Source organism: Pelodiscus sinensis, chromosome 29, assembly GCF_052426305.1.
Source record: "Pelodiscus sinensis isolate ZL-2025 chromosome 29, ASM5242630v1, whole genome shotgun sequence".
NCBI classification, from domain to species: domain Eukaryota; kingdom Metazoa; phylum Chordata; order Testudines; family Trionychidae; genus Pelodiscus; species Pelodiscus sinensis.
In genome coordinates this window covers 7,319,517-7,343,119 of record NC_143080.1, presented here as the reverse complement: position 1 = coordinate 7,343,119, position 23,603 = coordinate 7,319,517, and the positions used below count along the sequence as shown (strand labels likewise).

Sequence of the window (23,603 nt, the reverse complement as noted above, 5' to 3'; positions counted from 1 at the left end):
GCAGCCCCTCCCACTTGTGCAGCTGCCGGGCAGGGGTGGCACAGACCTGTCCCTGCAGCGGGACATAGTGACTGGTGCCCGGGCTGCAGGCCCCCAGCCGGCACAGGAGCTGCCCTATCGCTTCCATTACAAGCCAGCGGGCAGCGCGGGGCTGCCTGGCCGGAGCAGGGGTCCCAGCGGGAAGCGGAGGTGGCAGGCACGTACCGCTGAGCGAGGACGACGACGAGACGGAGCGGGAGAGTTCCTGCAGCTGCAGCTCTGCCTGCCAACGAGAGACAGGGCCTGTCACGGGCCAGGCTGGGACCCCTCGGCAGAGCCCCAGGAGCTAGGGGGGCTCTCTGGAGCGACCCACGGGCAGAGGTCACGCCCTGGGAATCCGCACACGTGCCAGAGGGGCATGAGGACTCAGCAGCAGCTGAAGGGAGGGGCCAGCCTGAGGAAAGCCAGTGCCCCAGAGGGACCCAGCCGCTTCAGCCAGGGCTTGCCCAAGGCCTGGCCGCCTGCTGGGCGCTCCCCTTGCTCAGGGCGCGGCCGGCAGGGCCCACCCATGCACCATCCAGGTGACGGTCAGTCAGCCTTCGGGAAACCAGCCAGCAGCTCAGTGCAGAGCAGCTCCCTGCAGGCAGGCGGGTTCTGGCTCTCGCACAGGCGGGGCGCTCACCGGGGGCACTGGGGCACAGGGAGGGGAACTCACCTGGGGGGCCGGGGCACGGGGGATGTTGCTCACCGGGGGGCCGGGGCACGGGGGATGTTGCTCACCAGGGGACACTCACCGGGAACCCGTTGGCGGTGGCCATGGGCGACAGGCTCTCAGGCTCTGGGCTGCCAGCCGCCCCGGCGGCCCCCTGCCCATCCTTGCGCAGCAGGGTCTCCACACGCTGGATGATGTCCCGGATGCGATGGATGAAGCCGTCCTGCTCCGACCGGAGGATGAACTCATTACTGACCTGCAGGGCACAGCAGGCAGGTCAGGGCTGGGTGCCGGCACCCCCAGCCCTGCCAAGCCCTGCCGGGCCCTGGCGCTCACCATGACCGCCGCGATCTCCTCAGGGTTGTCCCCGTCCAGGTCGAACTTGAAGGTCACCATCTTGTTGTTGTAGGTCTGCAGCTGGCACTCCACCACCCGGTCGCTCTTGTCCGAGATCTGCGGGGCAGGGGCAGCTACAGGCAGCTGCGGGAGACCCCCCTCCCGCCATGCCACCCACCCTCACTGGGTGCCAGGGACTGTGCAATCCTCAGGGAGAGGCCGGCGCTTGGCCCAGCCCTGCTCCTCTGCCTGAGGATGACGAGCTTGGGGGGGGGGGTCATACACCCCCAATGGAAATGTGAGGGGCCAATGAGGGCTTCTCCTTCCACATGCCCACACAGGGGCAGGAGGGCTGGAGCAGCAGCTGCCGCGCCCACATGAGGCCAGGAGAAGGTAGGAAACAGGGAGAGCAGGGCCAGGAGCACCCCCCAGGCTCTCCACCCCTGCCTTCCTGACCCCCCGCCACACCTCCGGCAGGCCCCGTGGCCCCCTCCCCAATCCCAGCCCAGGCGGGTGCCCCGTGGCGCATACGTTGGTGATGCGCAGCCTCGACCGGGCGCGGCGCCGCAGCAGCTTCCCCGAGGCCCGCTTGGCCGGCAGCTTGGCGTTCCGCTCGCTGGCCGAGAGCCCCTCGCAGCCGTCGCTCAGGCCGGACGCCACGTCGGATGCGTAGCTGGGGGCAGGCCCCGGGCCCAGGCAGCAGCCCGGCACGGAGGCGAGAGTTACAAATGGCCGCCCACGCGTGCCCCAGGCTCCCCCCTGCCCCATAACCCACCCACAGCCCCGTATCTCCATGGCCAGCCCCAGCCATCGCCTCCTGAGCAGGGCAGTGGGGGACTGGGGGCACCGCCCCCCGGCGGAGCAGGCCCCAGACGTACCTGTCCACCGGGGAAGAGAACTCGCTGGCCGGGGCGGACGGCAGGCGCTCGGAGGGCAGGCTCACCGCGATGCTCTGCCAGGGAGAGGCCAGAGTGAGGGGCATGGCGGGGCCCCAGCAACCCCCCAAGGGGAACGCCAGGTGCCCCCCGGCAGCGCCAGGCTCCACTCACCACTGGGAAGCAGCTCTCCGACTGGGCAGCTAGGGGGCTGCAGGGGTCCCCGCTGGAGAAGGTGCCCGAGTGGCGGTGGGACAGGTCTGGAGAGTCCACGAACCCAGAGGAGCTCAGGTATCCATCTGTCTCGCAGTCAGCTGGGAGCAGAGAGCAGGGTGAGCAGCCGGCCTCACAGGACTCTGCCCACCCGGGAAGGCCGGGGCAGACTACCCCCCTGACGGCTTTGCACTCGCCCCCACCCGCCCATCAGGAGCTGCAGGTTCTGGATCCCATCCCCAAGAGAGGACCAGGAGCAGCTGCCTCTGCCCTGACATGCTCCAGGCCAGCTGCAGATGCCAATGAGAAGGGATGTCCCCCAGGGAGATGCTGGCCAACGCCAGCCATGCCAGCACCAGCCACCACCCTCGTGGCCCCGGCGCCGGGCGCTGCCTGCGTACAGGTGGTGGAGGAGTAGCTGGTGTGCCGGTACAGGAAGTGCTGGTGCTGATCGACTTCGGGTTCCTCGGGCTCCGGGGGGAAGGCAGAGTCCCCGGAGCCAGGCGTGGCCGGCGAGGGCTGCGCGCTGCTGGGTCCTGGGGGCCCTTTCAGCTCCTCCATCAGGTGCAGGAGCCCCGGCTGCTTCTCCTGCTCCTGGCGCTGCAGCTCGTCCTGCGCCCGCTTCATCTTCTCCCGCTTGCGCTTGATGGTGGCCACACGGTCCCGCACTGCCTTGGCCACCAGCTTGTAGTCCGCCTCGCACACGAAGCCCAGGGTCACCTGCGGAGGGAAAGGGGGGGGCACATCAGGCCTTGCCCTGGCCCCGCCTGGCAGGGCACCCAGGGAGGCAGTGAGATAGACACTGGGGAGATCAGGGCACCAAAGGAGTGTGTGGCAGCGTGTAGAACAGAGAGGGTTTGTTGCTTCTCCAGGATACAGCACCGCATAGGCGTCATGTGGACATAAGGAGTCAGGGGCTGGCAGCCCTAGACCCCTTGGGGTGGGGTCCACAGGCCCCCGAACCCTCAGTACTCAGCTTAGTCTCCTCTCCTCGTTTTCCCCAGTCATGACTGCCCAGCCCCAGGTGGCCGTCTCTGCCTCCCTTCCTTTGTCTCCCCCCTGGGAAGAGCCTTGTTATCTGGGACTAGGTGTCGGGACCCAGTACACGTGGCTGAGTCAGTGGGAATCACAGCGCAGAGGAACCTCGGGTTACAGAGCAGACGGCCCCCCCACTACATCCCAGGCAAGGGGAGGGGGATCGCTGTCCCCCGCATGAGGCAGCAGCACCCACTACAGGCAGGGGAGGAAAAGCCCTGGCCAGCAGCAAGCCAGCAGCACAGATCCGAGTGGCTCCCCCGCCAGAGGGCCAGGGAGCCGGAGGAACAGGGCTGGCCCAGATCACGGTCTCCCCCACTCCCAGGCGGGTGCAGAGCCGCGCCCCTGCCGCCGCGGGCACTTACCATCTCCTGGGCCACCTGCTCGGCCACGTCCTTGTGCAGCTCGAAGAGGAACTCGATGGCGTTGTTGTCCTTGTACTTCCCGTGCAGCTTCTTGGTGTCGTCCATGCGCAGCCAGAGCTTGAGGCCGGACTTGACCCCGTCGTCCTCCTCGGCCAGCTCCACGTGCACCCCCGTGTCCTCCTGGAAGAAGGCGTGCTCCAGCAGGTCCTGGATGGTGTACCTGGAGGACAGGCCGGGGTCAGCGGGCACCCGCACAGCCGGGGGCCTGGCCCAGTTCCCGGCATCCCAAGGGACAGAGCCAGCACTGGGGTGCCCTAGCTCATCCGCTAGCCCAACCCTGCCGGCCCCCTCTGCCCCAGAGACCCCCAACGCCCCAGCCCCGTCCCACACAATCCCAAGGGTCCCCAGCCCCCTAGCCCTACCCCGCCCCAGGGGCCACCAAAGCACCATGATCTGCCCACTCCGTGGCCCCAGCCCCTGCCCCACAGCTCCCACCTCTCCGCCTTGTTCATGCGGATGCAGCCCTCAATGATTTCCTTTAGCTCTGGCACCTTCACCTTGTAGAAGCTGTTGGGTTTCATGCCCTGCAGGGAGACACCCGGAGAGTCAGGCAGGTCCCTGGCCAGGCCGCGCCCGGGCAGCTCAGCGACACCCTCGGCGCTTCAGCCCCGGCAGTGCTGGGAGCGAACATCCCTGACCGGCCCCGTGACGTCTGGGGCTGCCCCCTCTGCCTCCTGGGACCCGATTCTCAGAGCCCACAAGCTAAGCATGGAAGGGACCACACAGGGCCGGGAGGAAACACCCCCAGCTGGGGACAGAGGCCCCAATTGAGGCAGGGGAGAGCCAGCTGCAGCCCAGGCATGGGCTCAGTGAGCAAAGCCACCCAGCACCAGGCAGAGCCCCGTGCAGGCCAGCACCCCCGGCCATCTCCCTCCCTGGCCTGGCGAGGGGGCTTGGAGCAAACCGGCACCGGCTGGATCTGGCTGGCTCAGGCTCGTTAAGCCCACGAGTTGGCCCAGGGCAGCAGGTTCACAAACAGCTTCCTGGTTCTGCTCCATTAACACCGGGGGCTGCGGCTCCCAGGCCCCGGCACGCCAGGGAGCGGCACGTGGGCAGCCACGCGGCCTCCGCCAGACAGAAACCCGCCGCGGGCAGCAGGGCAGGGGCAGCTGGGAGGCACCGCTAAGGGGGACGGGTCCAGCCTGCAAGGGAATCCAGGGGAAGCCCAGAGCAGCCCCCCTCTTTTGTCCCTAGCCCCACCTCTCAGCCCAGGGGATGGACGAGAGACCCAAGAGCTCAGCCGTGGCATTAACACCCAGCCTGGGGCGAGTTCTGCCTCCGGGCCGGAGCCTGCAGCTGCTCCCCAAGCTCCAGCAGCAGCCTCAGGAAATCTCAGCGAAGGCCAGGCTGGGGTTGTACAGTGCTGGAGCAGCCCTGGGGGAAGGGGTGCCCCACGCAGTGGCCTGAAGGGGGGGAGGAGTGTGCCACGCAGTGGCCTGGGGGGGGGGGCGTCCCACGCAGCGGCCTGGAGGGGGGGGGGGCGTCCCACGCAGCGGCCTGGAGGGGGGGGGGGGCGTCCCACGCAGCGGCCTGGAGGGGGGGGGGGGGCCCAGCCGGAGGGGGGGGGGGCGTCCCACGCAGCGGCCTGGAGGGGGGGGGGGCGTCCCACGCAGCGGCCTGGAGGGGGGGGGGGCGTCCCACGCAGCGGCCTGGAGGGGGGGGGGGCGTCCCACGCAGCGGCCTGGGGGGGGGGGGGGCGTCCTGCGCAGGGGTAGTGCCAGCAGCAGAAGGGGAACCCCATGTCCGGGCGCACAGGCACTCACCGAGGTGACCTTGCGGTAGATCTGGGCGGCGTTCTGGCACTCCGAGTAGGGGTACTCCGAGGTGGCCATCTCCAGCATGCACATGCCGAAGGCGTACACGTCCACCGCCTCGTCGTACTTCTCCTCGTACATCTCGGGGGCCATGAACTCCGGGGTGCCTTGACGGTGCAGGGGGCACGGCTCAGCGCCAAGCTGCCCGACACCAGCCTCCCATCTCAGCCTGGAGTCAGGCTAGTGGGGCCCACCCCCCCGGACCACGTGCTGCCCAGAGACCCCGCTCTGCCAGCCTCCCCGCCCCGGCCACCCCCCCAGCGCCCCGGTACCTATGACGCTCTTGGCGAAGGAGGCCCGCTTGAGCGTGGCCAGGCCCAGGTCTCCGATCTTGACGGAGCCGGTGGGGCCGGTGATGAAGATGTTGTCGCACTTGAGGTCGCGGTGGATGATGGGGGGCGAGCGCGTGTGCAGGAAGTGCAGCCCCTTGAGGATCTGCCGGCTCCAGCGCTGCAGCACCTTCAGCTTCATCTCCTTGAAGCGCTTCAAGTAGCTGCAGGGGCCACACGGGGGATGTGAGGAGGTGACTCCAGCTGCCCCCCCCCACGCACAGAGCCCCCGGGGAGAGGCCAGGCATGGATCTGTCCGCAGAACCTGGCTGCCCATTAGCCCCTTTGCTGCGAAGGGGAACCCTCTCTAGGGCTGCTGGAAAGGTGGGGGGGGGGAGAAGGGAGAAAGAGTCCAGCAGCGCCTGCTGGAAACGGGGGGAGGAGAGTCCAGCAGCGCCTGCTGGAAACTGGGGGGGGAGGAGGGAATTAGGAGGGGTAAGGCGGGGGGGAGGGTTCCCTAGCAGAGGCCCTAGCCAGTGCCACCTAAGCAGCAGGTCCCAGGGCAGGCTGTGGGGTTCCCCCCCACAGCTCCCACCAGCTCACAGGCTGCAGCCCAGCCTGGCTGAGAGCAGTGAGAGTTCTGCCCGGGAGCGGCCCAGGCAGACTTGGATCACACTGTGCCGCCCCTCCCCTGCAAGCCACGGAGTTCCCTGCCCCCCGCCGGCCCCGGTGTCTCCTCTCTGCCTGCCACAGCCCCCCCCCGCCCAAACCCAGCTCCCCGCCCCGCCAGCCCAGCCCCGCTCACGTTTTCAGGGTACCCGAGGTCATGAGCTCGGTGACCAGCACGATGCAGATCTGGCCTCTGATGGCCGACTTCCAGGAGTCGTAGAAGCGGACGATGTTGGGATGCTGCAGGCCCTTCAGCATCTCCACCTCCTCGCTGAAGCGCTGCCGCTCGGCCTTCGACAGCTTCCGCGTCTGCAGGACACCCGCAGGCGAGGGGGGAGTGGTCACCAGGAGGTGCCCTCAGGCACCAGGGTGATGGACAATGGATGGTCCTGCCCTGAACCCCCTTCGTTCCCTCCTGCCCCGGGCCACAGAGCGTGTCCCCCTCTGCTCTCCCCCTACCCCCGGCCACACAGCGCGCGCCCCTCTGCTCTCCCCCCTCCCCCCCAGCCACACAGCGCGCGCCCCTCTGCTCTCCCCCTACCCCCCGGCCACACAGCGCGCGCCCCTCTGCTCTCCCCCTACCCCCGGCCACACAGCGCGCGCCCCTCTGCTCTCCCCCTACCCCCCGGCCACACAGCGCGCGCCCCTCTGCTCTCCCCCCTACCCCCCGGCCACACAGCGCGCGCCCCTCTGCTCTCCCCCTACCCCCCGGCCACACAGCGCGCGCCCCTCTGCTCTCCCCCTACCCCCGGCCACACAGCGCGCGCCCCTCTGCTCTCCCCCCTACCCCCCGGCCACACAGCGCGCGCCCCTCTGCTCTCCCCCCTACCCCCCGGCCACACAGCGCGCGCCCCTCTGCTCTTCCCCCTACCCCCGGCCACACAGCGCGCGCCCCTCTGCTCTCCCCCTACCCCCGGCCACACAGCGCGCGCCCCTCTGCTCTTCCCCCTACCCCCGGCCACACAGCGCGCGCCCCTCTGCTCTCCCCCTACCCCCCGGCCACACAGCGCGCGCCCCTCTGCTCTCCCCCTCCCCCCGGCCACACAGCGCGCGCCCCTCTGCTCTCCCCCTACCCCCGGCCACACAGCGCGCGCCCCTCTGCTCTCCCCCCTACCCCCCGGCCACACAGCGCGCGCCCCTCTGCTCTCCCCCTACCCCCCCCCCCAGCCACACAGCGTGTGCCCCTCTGCTCTCCCCCTACTCCCCGGCCACACAGCGCGCGCCCCTCTGCTCTCCCCCTACTCCCCGGCCACACAGCGCGCGCCCCTCTGCTCTCCCCCCTGTCCTGGGCCACAGAGCATGCGCCCCCCCTTGCTTCCCCAAATCCCGGCCACAAAGCCCCTCAAAGCCCCCATGTTCCCACCCAGAGACGGAGCCCCTATTGTCCCTGTGCCACAGCCACCCATACGGCAGCAAGGCCCTGCCTAGCTCCCAACGCAGAGCCCAGACTGGCCACATGGGCCCTGCCGCTCCACCCCGCCAGCAGCCTTGGCCTGTCCCACGTACACTGCCGGCTCCGCCCGGGCAACAAGATTCCTCAGGCTGCCGAGACGAGCGGAGCCAGGCTCCATGGCCCCGGCAGGGCCTCCCCACGCCCCTGCCAGGCGCTGCCCCCACGGGCTGGAGCCAGAGCAGGGCAGGGGAGCTGGCAGCTGCTAATCTCGCCAGCTGGACACGCTGTGCAGCCCCGTGGCCAGACTCCCCCAGAACACCCCGGCCCACCGTATCAGCGCCAGAGACAGCCCGTATCTGGGTCAGGGCGGACGTGGCGCGCCGGGGGAGGACGGGGCAGCACAGGCAGAGCCTGGGGTGGGGGGTGGACAGTTCACTCCCCTCCCAGTTCAGAGAAGAGCTTCCCAGCGACCCGAGAAACGAAGCAGGAACAGCAAGACCCTTTGCCCAGCAAACAGCCGGGCCCTGCCCAGTGGAGGGGGGCAGCTGGGCTCAGTAACCAGCCCCCAAACCAGGACACCCCTCCCCCATAGGAGCAGGGCAGGAGAGAGACATTTCAGCCTAATGGGGATTTGCTGTTTCCCAGTGAAGCGATTTCCTGGGGGGGGGTGGGGGGGGTGGAAGGAGGCACGATGCCCACGTGGCCCGCGGGGGCGTTAGCAAGGCACAAACCGGCTCGGCTTGGTGCTGAGATGCTCCAGCAAGGAGGCCGACTACCGGCTGGTGAGGCCGCCCGGGGCCCCTCGCCCGCCTGCTCCCGGGGGGCCCTGCGAGAGGACGCTGCCCGCTCACACGGCGCTGGGCCTGCAGCGGGCAGGGCAGATCGGTGCCAGCTTTTTAGTTAAGCCCTTTACCCAAGGGGGGGCCAAACCCTCCCCAGCAGGCCCCCTCTCCCCACCCTAGTGCCACCCCCAGCCCGGGGCACACACCAGCGCCTGCCTGAGGACGGGCGCAGGGACTCGTTTATACCGGGGCTTCCATGCCAGCAGAGCTATCATCAGGCATCCATCGCCAGCTCCTGTGCAAGGGGGGACCAAGCCTGGGGACCCCCCGGTGCTAACCCCTCCTCCCCGCACACGGCTCAGCAGAGCCGAGGTAGCTGGGTTCCAAGCGGCAGCCTAGGGACCTGGCGACTGAGCCAGGCAGGACCGTCCAGTGCCCTCGCCCAGTGCCCTGGCCAGAGGGGCAGCCTACCCACAGCCCCCCCCCCCCACCTGCCACGCCCCCTCCACCTCCCCAGTCCCCTCCCAACTCCGTCCAGCCGAGGGCCCCTTGGGCCAGCCATGTGCCAGGACACGAGGCATAACAATCCCTGCCACCTCGCTCAGAGCGGCTGGCCGGCGTGCAGCCACAGGGCACCTTGATGGCAGGGCGCCACGCGAGGCTGAATGCGGCCTTTGTCGGCAGCACAGGCGCGCCAGGCTCCGGGCCTGCTTTTTCCATGTTCCTCCTGCTCCAGTTAATTAAAGTGGAAGCCAAAGTGGAGCGGTGACAGAGGCTTACAGCACCGTGACGGGGAGCCCAGCCCCAAGGTCAGCGGGGAGGGCACGGGCACCTGCCCCCGGGGCTTGGCCCAGCAGCTCCGTCCCCCCATGAGGCCGGCCGGCGCCAGCCAGGACTGGTTCCCCTCTGTCCGCAGGGTCTCCTGGGGCCACACAGGCCAGGCAAAATCCTGCACGGCTGCCCCCCACGACTCCTGCTCGGCACACACAGGGGGCTGGGGAATTCTCCCAAGAGCGGGGGGCAGAAGCAAAGGTCCTGGCAGGCTCCCAGGGGCCCAGCAGGCACCCACAGTAACATCCCCTCCCAACACCCCAGGGAACAGTGGGCCCGGAAGGAGCCACACTCCCCCAACCCCCGGGGCATCCGTCCCATCTGCCCACAGGAAAACCAAAACCAGCTGCCAAAGCCAACGCTGCCCTCCCCCGCTCCCACAGCCCCCCAATCTGCGACGCTCCTTGTGCGCTCTCCAAGCCCACACATGCTCCACACATCAAGCCCTCCCCAGGAGCCAGGGCCAGCCATGAGCATGGCCTGGCCCGGCCCTCGAGCTACCCTGCTCCCTCCCTCGCAGAACCCAGCGAGAGCTGGAGAAAACCTAGCACCATCGTGCTGTGGCATCCCCTCCCCAGCCCAGGGCCGGGGCTCCTGCTCTCTCACCCATAGGGCATGACGGGGCCATGGCTCTCTGCCTGGCCCGGCAAACTGGGCCCCGGTCAGCCAAGAGCCAGGCCTGGCGCAGAGACGCTACGCCAGCAGGTGTTCCATGCCCGGCGTGCGTAAGCGCGTGTTTACGGGAGGTGCATGAGCGACATGAGTCTCGAGCGGCGCGACCCGAGTCCGTCCGCAGCCCCCGGCCGATACCCGGCCTGCGCTTGGCGTGCCAAATGCATCATGGGGGCAGCGTTTCCTGGCAGGGCCCTGCCCGCCGGGAGCGAGATGGGCAAGGCCAGGAAAGCGGGAACGCTTCTCCGACGGGGCTGCCTCCTCCAGGAAGCAGCCCCCGCGGCCCCTCCTTGAGCCGAGCAGGGAAACTGCAGAAGGACTAACGCCCCCCCCCTTTTCCCCGGCCCCAGCATCAGGCAGCAAGCGGGGAGCACGCAGGCCGTATCCAGCTGGGACAGGCTCTCCAGATCCCTGTGTTCCCAGCCAAAGAAACCAGCGGCTCGCGGCTGCTGTGTTCCTAAACACTGGAAGCTGCTGGCTCCGGAGAGCTGTGTGCTCTTGGCTCGCAGCAGCTGTGAATCAGCCCGGGGATCTTTCGTAATGTTTCAATTGCATCATCCCTGGCCCCGTGGCAGGGCTGCAGCTGCCCAGCACCCCACATGGGGCCGTGCACGGTCCCCTCCTTCCAAACCCACGTTCGGGGCCCGGACCCAGCCCAGAGCAGAGCTGGAAACCCGCCGAGACCAGCGCATGGCACCGGATCCAGCGCTAGAAAACAGATCGGCACGCCGCCTGCCCCGGCTTTGAGAGTCCTGACCCATGGCAGCCCCAGCTAGAACAGCCAAGGCCAGGGGGAACCCCCTGCTCTGCCAGCGTCCCGGCCCCAACCTGCAGCCACCCCCCGTTCCAGCCGTGGCTCCTCCCAAACAGGGGATCCCCAACGGCAACAGCAACGAATACATCCAGTGGCACGAAGCTGAGATCCAGCAAACTCGTCAAGGGTCAGCTTAGCCTCAGTTATCACAAACAGCAGCAGGGAGATGGAAGCCCCGGATGCGCTTGGTCCTTTAGTACGTGGGGGAGCTGCCTGGGGCACCCCAGCCTCAGGGGGTTCACAGGGGGCTTCCCGTGCCCGGTTTCCACACCCAGGGGCCGGAGGGGAGGAGTCTGCTGAGCCAAGATGGCACAGGGCCGGGTTCCCGGAAGCCCCACGCCTCCCAGCCTGCCTCTGGTATCTGCTCCCCCAGCCTGTGAGCTGCTGGGAAGAGCCAGAGGCAGCCCCCACTCCCGGGGGGCTCACCGTGCCAGGACAAAGCACCCGGGCTCCCCCCGCTGGAGCGCCAGGGGGAGGGAGGGATCATGCCACCCCCAGAGCTGCGAGGGCGCAGCGGTGCCAGGAGAGCCAGAACCAGGCTGGAACCCATGCTGGGACACAGTGTACCTTGCGACTAGGCTCGTGCCCAGCAGCAGGGGGCTCCGAGTCAGACGCTGGAGCCGTCCCATGGGCTGGGAGGGACGCCATACAGCCCCCCTGCTTGCCAAAGCAGGGCCGGCTCCTCCTGGCCGGGCTGAGCCGAGGGGGCTCTAGGCAGGGGGCTGGGACCAGGTAAAAGGCTGCCCAGCAACTGCATGCCTTGCAAAGGAGACGGGAGCTGGCGTGACGTGGGTTGGCTGCGCCCCCGACAGCACCACCCAGCTCCCGGAGGGCTCTGCAGACACCCATCTGCCTCCACCACCCCCAACTCACTACTGAGGGATGCCAGCAACCCCAGAGTCCCAGGGCCAGCTCTCACTGCTAGGTCACACTGCCAACCCGCGTGCACTCCTGCCGGAGCCGGCCCCCGGCGCCCCGCTGCTCATTGGCCCCTGCCGAGGTGGAGCCTGGGGAGGTGGTGTGGTATTTTTACATGTTTCTTCCTCTCCGCGGGTGTTTATGAGGCTCTGGCTACAGACCCAGCTCTGTGATGCCCTGGGCGGCAGAGCCGGTCAGCCGCCTCTGAAAGCCCCATTGTGCGGGGCTGAACGCTGCGGGCTGGAGCGGGGACCGATGGGTATAATTACGGTGCATTTATAGAGAAAAGCCTCCGCAGGTCACCAGAGCCGAGTGCAGCCCGGCCCCGAAATAGCACCCGCCCGGCCCCACTCGCTGCTGCCCCAGAGACACGGACCTGCAGCACCAGCCTCCCGGAGCCTGCCCGCTCGCGGGCACCTCCTCCCAGCCTCCTGTGGGACAGTGAGGCGGCATCCGTACCGCATGCCCCTCGGAAGCTACTCGGCTCTTCCGTTCGCTGCCTGACTGGCCCCATCCACAGCCAGTCCCCACCTGCGCACGAGGGGCCAAACCGTCCCCCGGCTGCTCGGCTAGTGGGCTGCAGGGGGCAGAGAGTTTTCCTAGGTCCCATGAAACTCAAACAGCCCCCCCCTTTCGCCCCCGGAAACCAGAGACCAGAAACCATCTGGGACAAGTGGCTCCCAGTTCAGCCTGGTGGGGGCAGCAACACCCCTAATCCAACCCCAGACAGGACACGGACACCCCGTACAGCACAAGGAACAGCACCTGGCAACTCCGTACACACCCAGCCCTGCCCGGAGGGCCTGGCAAGCTGGTGCCACCACCACCGCTAGAGCCAAGCGTTCGTGGGAGGTCTGCCCCGGGAGAGGGAATGGCTCTCTGGCCTGGGGAATAGGGGATGTGCCCACAATCAACAGGGGTGAGACACGGCCAGGGCCCCCAGCGCAGCACCAGAGCCCGCCTCGTCACACGGCATCCCGGGGCAGCACTGGCCCAGCAGGCGCCAGTCTGAGCCCAGCCCACCTGCCACAGCCCCCGTCCCCCCTGCCCTGCTCCCCAGAGGGAACGGTAGCCGCCTGCCCTGACCCTCCGGCCCATCAGGACAGCCTGAGGCTGCGTTCCCAGCTGGGCACGTGAGCGCAGGGGGGCGGCCCCCAGGACGGAAGCCTCTTGCGCCGGGACCTGACGCGCCCCAGCAGCCACTGACCTCGCTCCTTGGGGTGCAACACAACACGCACACTCCCAGCAGCTCAGTGCCAGCCCAGAGAGGCCTCGAAGCAAAAGACAAGCTCAGGCGAAGGTTTTTGGGTCGCCACCGGACGCTCTCCCCCCTCCCCCCTGCCCAATTGCCCCCCGGCCTCTGATCGTGAGCCCCGAGAGCAGGAACTGTCCTGCCAGTGTTTGGGATGCGCTTGGCACCCGGGGCACTGCCACAGACACTTTCAAACAGCACCCCAGATGCCCCTGCGCCCTTGGGGGGCTCCCGGCTGCCTGAGAGGAGGAGCAGCAGGTTTGCCAGCCCCCCCCCTCCTCGGCCTCGGTGCCTAAGGGGAGAGCGCAGACCCGCCCTGGCCAGTTCAGGCAGCTCCAGCTCTCGGCCCTGCGCCACTGCCCACAGCAAGTGGGGGGGCGCAGCAGGAAACCACTCACGATAAACAAATATTTACCACTTTGGGCCTCTGGTTTCCCCAGCCCCTCCCAGCCAGCCCCAGGCATCTGTCCACAAAAACACGGCTTTAAACCTGCCTTCAGAGGCTATTAACGGGTCAGGCCAAGACTATTACATGTGGGGAGCCCAGAGTTGGGGTGGTAAGGGGCTCCGGGCCAGGCCGGAGGGGCACCAGCGGCGCTGGGCGAAGGCGGGCAGCCCGAGGTGGGATACCTGGCTCCGGGCCAGGCCTCAGGGCACCAGCAGCGCTGGGCGAAGGCGGGCAGCCCGAGGTGGGATACCTGGCTCCGGGCCAGGCCTCAGGGCACCAGCGGCGCTGGGCGAAGGCGGGCAGCCCGAGGTGGGATACCTGGCTCCGGGCCAGGCCTCAGGGCACCAGCAGCGCTAGGCGAAGGCGGGCAGCCCGAGGTGGGATACCTGGCTCCGGGCCAGGCCTCAGGGCACCAGCGGCGCTGGGCGAAGGCGGGCAGCCCGAGGTGGGATACCTGGCTCCGGGCCAGGCCTCAGGGCACCAGCGGCGCTGGGCGAAGGCGGGCAGCCCGAGGTGGGATACCTGGCTCCGGGCCAGGCCTCAGGGCACCAGCAGCGCTGCTGCACGAGGAGCTCAGGGCTGAGGTAAAATGACCACTTATATTCGACAGGCAATAAACGGCGACTGTGAGACAAATGCAGGACAAAGCTATTTCTGCCCGGGCCCAACCACAGCCACTTTCATTTGTGGGACAAGCTCCTATATTTGTACCACAGCGGCTGTGTCTCGGCAGGATTAGGGCTCAAAAACAGGCTTGTTAAGTCTCCTCACATGCTCCATGGCTCCGTGAGGCTTGGAGGGCTTGGGACAAGAGATGATGAATGAGCTCTCGGGCTGGGGGGGGGGGGGGGGGGGGGGAGTACCGGGGGGGGGCTGTGGGTCAGGACTGGGGAGCACTGGCAGAGTTCTCGGGGGACAGATCAGGACTGGGGGGCACTGGCAGAGCATTCTGGGGGGCAGATCAGGAAGGAGGGGCACTGGCAGAGCTCTCGGTAGGGAGGGACACCAGCAGAGCTGGAGTAGGGAGCCAGGACTGGCACAGAAGCTGGGAATGGGTGACAGGGCTAGACTGCTCAATGACTGTCCGTGCTGGGTGGGGGCTGTTGTGCTCCATGGGCCCCCAAAATGCCAAGCAGCCTCCTATTACAAGCATGCCAGCCCGCCGTCTGCACCATGCCCATGACAGCTGGCCTGGCCATGCCAAATGCTGCCCGACAGGCTAGGACACCAACAGCCCCTACCCCACGCGAGCTGCAGGACGTCTGCGGGTACCTCAGATCCAGCCCGGCCCACGGCACGTGCCCTTGGCCTGACAGGTGCCCCTCTGACGTGGCCTGTGGGGTGTGGAGAGAGGCTGGCAACTCCGCTTGGAGCTGAGACACCAGAGCAGGATCGAGAACCAGCCTGGGGCTACAGAGGGTGCCCGGATGCCCCCAGGCTACAAAGGCAGCAAGCAGGCCAGGGGCGTACTTGCCTAGCAAGGCCCAAACACAGGACGCAGCACACGACAACCCTCCGAGACGCACAAAAATTACACACCCGGGGAAAGTCATGCCCCGTGGGGCAGAGCACCGACAGCGTGACTATGAGCTTCGGGCAAAGGACGTGGCCCCCCACGAATACCCAGCTTGGTGGGTCGCCCCCAGGGGCAGGCACACAGGGGCTGCCCCTTCCTCACAGAGCCACCCACTGCCTTGCAGGAGTCCCTCCTCCCACCAGGAGACGCAGGCCCCGGCGCGCCCGGCGACACCCCGCGCAGCTTTGCGGGGCAGGAGACAAACTCGCAAGACACGTTTTTCTGTGTCAACAAGGACTTGGAACTCGCGGCTGCGCCAGCCGCCCCAAGGACAAGACGGTGGTCAGAGAGGTTGGACGGCAGCCGAAGCCCAGAGCGGGAGAACTCCCATCCAGCCCTGCAGCAGGAAGGAGGAAGGGGGCTAGAGAAACCGCCCCCCCACACACTCAGCACAAGCGCCCCAGTGTCTACACCCCCCTCTCTAACCCCAGCAGAGGGAGGGGGGCAGCGGAGGAGGAAGGGGTGGGAGAGCTGAGAGGAGAGCAGACAGCGCCAGGTCCGGGGGCGGTAAAACAGCTCCTGCATCCAGCCCTGGAGGGCACCACGGTTTCTGTCAGCGTCACGCAACCCCCCACAGCCCATACGTCCCGACCAACAAATATCTGTTGATTAACCCACAGGCACTCCTAGCCTACGGTCAGGAGCCCTGGAGTCCCAAAGGGGGGCTGGCGCTGTGGCCCCAATGGAGGGGGATGGCTGGCGCCGTGGCCCCGAAGGGGAGGGAGGGCGTGGCTGGTGCCGTGGCCCCGAAGGGGAGGGAGGGCTGGTGCCATGGCCCCGAAGGGGAGGGAGGGCGTGGCTGGCGCCATGGCCCCGAAGGGGGAGGGGAGGGCGTGGCTGGCGCCATGGCCCCGAAGGGGGAGGGGAGGGCGTGGCTGGCGCCGTCGCCCCGAAGGGGGAGGGGAGGGCGTGGCTGGCGCCATGGCCCCAAAGGGGGAGGGGAGGGCGTGGCTGGTGCCGTGGCCCCGAAGGGGGAGGGGAGGGCGTGGCTGGGGCCGTGGCCCTTCTCTACACTTCAAAAGCCCCTCGAACACGTGCCAGCGGTGCCCTAAACCAGAAACTGAAGAAACCAGCTGCCCACAAAGTGGCAATGGGGGCACGGCTGGTGTCTGAAGCAGCCCCTCTGCTGGGCGGGCATCCGGTGCAGAAGACTGCTTGGCACTTCACCTGCACCCCTGGCACCCAAGGCCCCATACGCAGCTTGCAGCTCTTTGGGGCAGGGATCGGCAGGGGCGGGGCTGGCCCGCTGCCATCACCAAGGGATGCGAGGCTACGGCGGACGTGGGGAGCCCAGAGCCGCACAAAGCTGGGAGCCGTTCCCACCAGGGCCCACCACGGCAGAACTACCACACACCCGAGCTGCCTGCGCATGGCACTTGTGGATCTGAGCCAGGCCAGGGAGCAGGAAAGGGCCGGCGTTGCCTGGCTGCTGCAGTCCATCTGCAGAAATGGCACCGCTGGGAATAGCCGTGAATTAGGGTAATTCAGTATCTGTGGCAGCAGCTGCCAGCTCAGGCGCCTACGTAACAGACACCACCCTGCGCTGCACAGGTCCGGCGTGCCAGCCACAGGAGGCCACAAGCATGGGAGGGGAGGACCTGGGGCCGCAGGAGCCAGCGATAACAGAACTGAACCCACGTGGCTCTATGCCTCCTGCTTCAGTGGGAGGCAGCAGCAGGAGCGGGTAGGGGAGGCCCAAGGAATAAGAGGCTGAAGCCAACAGAGGGGGCAGGGGAAGCGCCACACACTGCCTCTCAGATGCCAGGTGGGGGCATGTCTTGAACTCAGCTTTGGGGGGGGGGGGCAGGAGAGCCCCATCTGACCCACGGCTCAGTCCCAGGCCCATCAAGGGGGCGCTTGCCAGTCACACCCCCCCCCACCTTTCTCCAGTCCCTCTGGTGAAAGGAGCCACGGACCTGGCCTCCTGCAGGAAAGCTGGCCCAGCCCCACGGCCTGCCCCAGCCCTGCCAACCCCCGGGGCAAAGCCAAAGTAGGGAGCCAGACCCATCTGACTGGCCAAGCTCTGTCCCATCTGCACTGGCCCAATTCCTCCCCACGCCGACCGGCCCAGTCATCCAGCACCAGGCACTGGGGGGACTCCCCTGCAGCCCTCCTCCTCGATCCGCCCTCCAAGGGAAGCGGAGGGCTGCCCTGTTCCCAGGCAGTGTGGGGTTAACCCGAAGCAGAGCCCCCCGGATCTGGGAACCTGGGGGGTCGTGTGGGGCAGCTTGGCTGGAGGTGCCGCACCAGGGGGCAAGAGACTGGGATGCGCCTGCCTCTTAGAGGCTGTGCAGCCAAGGGATCACTGCCCCAGCCCACCTGCGGGCACAGGTGCGGGATCGAGGGGTGGTCTCCCGCATGGGGGGGGGTCACAGTTTGGGTCAATAGCTCCCACCCCCGCATTGCTCCCCGCCACGCCCCCGGCCACCCACCTGCAGCTCGCACCAGGCCACCTCCACGGTGGTCTCGGTGTCCAGCCCCTTGTAGACGGTCTTGAAGGAGCCGCGGCCGATCTCGATGTCGAACTTGAGGAAGCGGCCGTCCGGGGAGGTGGCCACGGCGCGGGTCTCGATCTCCTCGTTCTCGTCCTGCGCCCGGCGGCTCCCGTCCGGGGAGGCGCCGCGCGGGGAGCCCCGGCCGGGGGGCGGCGAGGGCGTCTCGCTGCCGGAGCGCGCCGCGGGCTCCGCGCCTTGGCGAGCCCGGGGGTCCCCCCGCGCGTCCTCCGGGCCCGGCCCCCGCCGCTCCAGCTCGGCCGAGCTCCGCCGGCTGAACTTGTAGGAGCCGCGGCGGCTCTCGCGGCCCGCCAGCCTGCGCCCCCGGCTGCGGAGCGGGGCTGCCCGGCCGGGGGTCCCCGGCTCCAGGGCGATGCCGCAGCCGGACAGATCCACCTCGGGCTGGGACATGGCTGCGGCCGCGGGGGGCCCGGCCACGTGGAGCATCAGCATGGGGGGGGGTGAGGGGCTCCCCGCGCCGCTTCGCACCTGGGGGGCGCAGCCGGACTGGGACGGGAGCCGCGGTGCGTGCGGCGCCAGCCCGGAGCCGAGCTCCGCCCGCCCGGCACCGCCCCCGGCCCGCCCCCAGCGCTGGAGAGCGGGGTCCCGCAGCCGCCTGGCCTGCGCAGCCCGGGGGCTACACAGCCCGGGGAGCAGCCCCCGGAGCGCCCCGCCACCAGGAGGTGTTGGAGAGGCTGGGACAGCGCGGAGCCCCCCTCGCTGCGGGAGCGACCCTACAATAACAAGGCAGGGCGACCAAGCCGCCTGGCCTCTGTGCCCCGCTCCGAGCCGCGCTGCCCTGGGGCCTCTGGAGCGGGTTGTGGTGGCCACAGGAGGAGTCCTCCTGCCCAAACCAGCTCCATTGTGCAGCCCCAAGTGGGCTCCGGAGGGGGGGGGTGCGCGGAGAAAGCCCCAGAGAAACAACCCTCCTTGCAGATAGACCCAGGCTGGGCTAGGAGCACGAGGGCATTAAGACCCCTGGGGAGACTGCGGGCTAATGAGCCCTGTGGGCCAGGTGCCTCCTGCCTGCAGCTAAAGGACAGACCCACGTCATGGGAAGGTGTTAGCCCAGGGTGCCCAACTAATGCCCAAGTCCTTCTGTCCTGTCCATGTAGCTTTGGGAAAGGCAGGAGCCTGGCTTAAAGTGGGGGTAGACTGGGGGGGCTCAGGAGGTCTGGGTTCTGTTCCTGGCACTGCTGCTTTGCCGAACCCTTGCCTCTCTCTGGACCTCCGTTTCCCCATCTGCCCAATGGGCTTATGCTGCTGACCCCCTTCACAAAGCGCTTTGAGATCTCAGGAGGTTAAATGTGGTTGCTATTCTTAGAGAGGCCCACTGCTCTGTCCTGCTAGCAGGTCGGGGGGGAGACCTCGACCTCGACCACGACCAGGGCCGCTGACCCACAGAAAAATCAGTCGGGGGCTGCACACAAGTGAGAAGCAAAAAAACCCAAACCAAACCCTCACTGTCGTGGCCCCCGACTGAGAAGGAGAAAGACCCTCCCCACTTTCCCCTCAAAACCCAGAGAGCGGGGTGGGGGGGGGAGCACCAGCTCCCCAATGCTAGGGTGGAGCCTTAAGCCTCAGGGGCTGGATTCAAGCAAGCTGGGGGCTGCATCCAGCCCCTGGGCCTTAGGTCCCCCACCCCCGCGCTTTGGCATGCGTTCCTATGAGCAACACAGAACCACCTGCTGTCCAGGGCTCCTTCCTCAGCTGTCTGTTCTGCAGTGCACTTGGGGAGGCCGTTCCTGCTGGCGGAGACTCCTGATCCACCCACCCCCACGCCAAGGAAGCGCCCTCTAAAACGCTGATGCGGCAAGGAAACAGGAGAATTAACCCATCTGAGTCCCCATTGGTCACGTCTTCCCTCACTTGGCTGCGCGTTATTCTGCTGAGGTGGTAACTCTCCAGTGCTCAGGGAGGTGAGTAGGGAGAGCCAGGCAGGTGTTGTCACTGCCCCGTGCTCAGAACCTGGGCCAGATTTCGGGGCAGGCTGCTGCCTGGGGTGCCGGCCGTAGGGGGCACCAGGCTCGGAGGGCTGGTTTTAGACAAAAGAGAACAGAATCTTGGAAGTAAAATGTTCCAGGCATTTGTGAGTGGATTCTTTTTTTGTTAAACTCCTAGAATGTTCCGGCCCTTTGTAGAATCGTGTGGAATCTTCCAGACTTTCCAAGAACCACATTTTCCTCAAACTTCCAAGAACGTGTCAGCCAGGCCCTTGCAGGTATTTCAGGGGCGGCCCGTCACCTGTCAGTCAGGGAGATATAAGAATGAAGTGAAAGCCCAGGTGCCATATTGTGATCAAGGATGGGGAACATATGGCCCAGGGGCCAGATTCGGCCCCGGCTTGCCTGGATCCAGCCCTCGAGGCCCTCCCTGCCGCCCAGGGTCCACACTCCAAACCTGTTTCCCAGCAGCCTCCTCCCACATACTGCACTCCTCATTTTCTGGCCCCACCCTAGAGGCTAGAGGACCCCACAAAATCTACTGGCTCAGCCCCTCCCCCCCATGCTCTGGTAACATGGGGAGTGTCTTTCTGCTTCTCACATCAGTGACTTTTTTTTTTTTTTTTTTGCTTCTCACTTTTGTGTGGGCCCCGACTGGTTTTTCTGTGGGACAGTGGCTGCCGACCCAAAAAAGGTTCCCCACCCCCGATTTACTGTGTAATTGTGTTTTAAGATGTGAAGAGTGTAATTAGCACCAGATAAAGGACAGATTGAATGAGAAAGATAAGGGTTCAATAGATATTTTTCCTATGCTACAATATAAAAGAAAGACTGTTATTTCCTTTGCCAGGCTTATCATGTAATGTTTGATGACTTACTAAGGCTGGAGGACAAGGACTTTTGCTCTCCCTAACACTGGCTGTTTTCCACTGAAGAAAATAAAAGATTCCCCGGAAGAGAAGGAAGCAAAAAGCACAGTTGCAATCTAGTTTTCAGCAAGGGGCAAATCTGATGGGAAAATAGCAGAAACAGGACGACACACACTGGGCTTACTTTCGGCTGTTGGGGTTGTCCCAGTGCAGAAGAAATCGAGGAGCGACGTATAAATGAGGGGAGTCCTATGACTATGAAATTAGAAGATGTACTTGAAGAGAAGGAAGGAAAATGTGAGGAAAGCGATGGAGAATCGTCCAGGTTTCTTGGCGGTACGAAGGAGCGTGGTGATACAGGAGAATATGAAAAGGGGAGTCGTGGCAAAATATAACCTGGCTTATGTGAACAGGAGAGAAACGGTTAGGAAGAATCGACCTCGTGTGATGACAGAAACAGCTGTGACTGCCATCCCCTCGCCCTAGATGTGTCAGACGCAGCATCGTCGTCTTTAGAATCAGGCTCTTTTCGGACTGCCGCAAAGGAGGTACGCCCTGTTTTTGGCATCCGCAATCAGGTGGAAAAAAGGCAATGTTACAAATTGGACTGTGACACCACTAGGCAGGAGTGACGGTGGATGCTGGCACATACCGGTGTGTCCTGTACTGCTTCGGGTGTCCTTGGCCAGCAGCTCTGGGCCCCCAGAAGGGACCTGGCCTCAGCCAGAAGGAGTGAGGCAGGGGGCAGACTGCCCCAACTAGTCCTTCATGGCTGCTGTGTCCGCAGCCTGGAGCCCTGGGACTCTTGATGGCAATCTGAAGGACCCAGGCCCTAATAAACTGCTGGCCCCTGAGGCAGCCCCCCTCTGCCAGCGGCGTTTAGTATCAGCCGTGCACAGACCTGTATGGTGGCCGGGTCTTAGTGCGCCGAACCATCCTGCACCAGCCACTTTTCACCTCTGCCACTAAGTGACACGCACTGGGAGAGCAGCATCAAGGCCGGCGGGAACCAAGCGACTGAGGTTTATGACGCCCTCGTGAACTGGCACAGCCAAGTAAAGCCAAGGCCAGAATCCAAGACGAGGCGCAAAGCCTGGCAAAGCAGATCCCTGGCTTCAAATTTCTGGTCTCAGCTGTGGTTTGGCATGTTCTCCTGTTCCAAGTACACGTTACACACAAGGCATGACAGACTCAGTGAATGGACATCGCGACTGCTACTACGTTGAGGAGAAGCTGCCTTGATTGCCAGAGAAGACCAGGGTTCAAAAAAAAGCTAGACAGAGGTCTATAAAATCATGACCGGTGTGGAAAAAGTGAACAAGGAAAAGTTATATACTTATTCCTACAATATAAGAACCAGGGGTCACCAAATGAAATTCATAGGCAGCAGGTTTAAAACAAACAAAAGGAAGTTTTTCTTCACTCAGCGCACAGTCAACCTGTGGAACTCCTTGCCAGAGGATGTGGTGAAGGCTAGATCTTTAACAGGGTTCAAAAAAATGCTAGATAGATTCATGGAGGTTAGGTCCATCAGTGGCTATTAGCCAGAATGGGTAGGAATGGTGTCCCTAGCTTCTATTTGTTTGGAAATGGATGACAGGAGAGGAATCACATGAGGATTACCTGTTGTGATCCCTCCCTCTGGGGCATCTGGCATTGGCCTCTGTCAGCAGACAGGATACTGAGCTAGATGGACCTTTGGTCTGACTCACTCTGGCCATTTTTATCTTCTCTTATGATTTCATTGTTGCCTACAGAGACAACAGACTTGAAGATACCATCAACACTGCTGCTAAAGAAATGTGGGGAAACTGAGGATTTAAGCCCATCTTCAAGGAAATTCATATTAATCGGAAGAAGTTTGGTTAGGAGGGCAGAGATGAGGTGATGGGAAGCTTGGAAGAAAATTCAAGAGGGAGTTTTATTGCTCACTCATTGACAGGGCTTGACAAACGGCAGCAAAAGCCACTCGCCAACCCCGCACTGCGCATGCGCAAGAGCTGCATTGTGCATGTGCACGCCACCGGTAAACGGGGCGCCGGGCTGAAATCTACTCGCCACGGGCGAGTAGATTCAATAGTTTGTCAAGCCCTGCTCATAGACACTGCTTGATTAGCCATCAAAGAAACATTTGGACAAATGAAGCACCATCAAAAGACTGTAGGGGAAGAGGGAGGATGGTTGTGTGACCGTAGTAAGCTGCCAGCGGACAGGAAAATCTCTTGAACAATTGTGTAAACCTTCACCAGACATATGGGGAACGTTCGGCCATCAATGCTAAAGACCTTTATGTTGAATTGGACAACATCTGTCACATTTTGCCACATGGAAAGCACTCTGCATGCCAAGCTCTCCCATTCATCCATGACACAGAGCTGAAGGGGTCACCGAATGACATTAACAGGTAGCAAGTTTAAAACAAACAAGAGGAAATTTTTCTTCACACAACACACAGTCAACCTGTGGAACTCCCTGCCAGAGGATGTTGTGAAGGCCAGGATTCTAACAGGGTTCAAAAAAGAACTAGATAAATTAATGGAGGTTAGGTCCATCAATGTCTATTAGCCAGGATGGGAAGGAATGGTGTCCCTAGCCTCTGTTTGTCGGAGGCTGGGAATGGATGACAGGTGGGATCAGTTGATGATTCCCTGTTCTATTCCCTCCCTCTGGGGCATCTGGCATTGGCCACTGTTGGCAGGCAGGAGACTGGGCTAGATGGACCTTTGGTCTGACCTACTCTGGCTGTTCTTATGTTAAGAACAATGCCTGGAGGGCTTTGAGGAGGCTGCTCCCATGAATATGAGCTTTTCGAAGCTCAGGCTCATAAAAACATATTTTCAATCCACGATGGCTGATGAGAGACTGACGTCATTTGCTATTTTATTGCTGGAAAATGCCATTGGCCAGTCTTTGGCTCTCTCTGTCGCTCAGCTTCAGTTTGCAGGGCAAAGGCGAGAAAAGCAACCTCTTGAACTAATGGACTAGGGGTAACATTCTAAGGCTGTCACCTACTGTAACACTAGTTAATACTGATCCATCCAGCACTGGGGCCCACGTCAATTTCTTGGTGTTCGTATATTTCAGTTACTCATACAATAGAGAAATTTCTGTCAGCCGAAAGAAAACAAATTATGTTATTTGCATATATATGGCATGAATAAATTAGGGATGTAATAGTGTAGTTGATTACCTGATTAACCAATAAGTAAAAGCTTATAGGTTAATGCTATAGACTACACGCATTCCCACCCACCCGTGCCAGTAAATTTTTTAGCAGGCTGGTCCG

The 23,603-nt window shown here is 64.6% G+C and overlaps 1 protein-coding gene and 1 long non-coding RNA gene across 2 annotated transcripts in view; one reads left to right on the top strand and one right to left on the bottom strand.

Annotated features, from left to right (window-relative positions):
* WNK4 (WNK lysine deficient protein kinase 4) overlaps positions 1 to 18,154 on the bottom strand; it is a 24,450-nt gene extending 6,296 nt beyond the window's left edge. The window contains 13 exon segments of the mRNA XM_075911515.2: positions 205 to 262; positions 774 to 947; positions 1,028 to 1,144; positions 1,559 to 1,700; positions 1,906 to 1,979; positions 2,077 to 2,216; positions 2,517 to 2,835; positions 3,516 to 3,735; positions 4,011 to 4,099; positions 5,339 to 5,496; positions 5,662 to 5,882; positions 6,464 to 6,636; positions 17,446 to 18,154. Coding sequence (XP_075767630.2) covers positions 205 to 262; positions 774 to 947; positions 1,028 to 1,144; positions 1,559 to 1,700; positions 1,906 to 1,979; positions 2,077 to 2,216; positions 2,517 to 2,835; positions 3,516 to 3,735; positions 4,011 to 4,099; positions 5,339 to 5,496; positions 5,662 to 5,882; positions 6,464 to 6,636; positions 17,446 to 17,958 — 2,398 coding nt within the window. The 5' untranslated portion in view covers positions 17,959 to 18,154.
* LOC142821017 (uncharacterized) lies at positions 18,154 to 23,603 on the top strand. Its single transcript, XR_012898072.2, has 3 exons — positions 18,154 to 19,424; positions 19,627 to 19,726; positions 20,299 to 23,603. It is a non-coding gene; the product is annotated as an uncharacterized LOC142821017 (long non-coding RNA).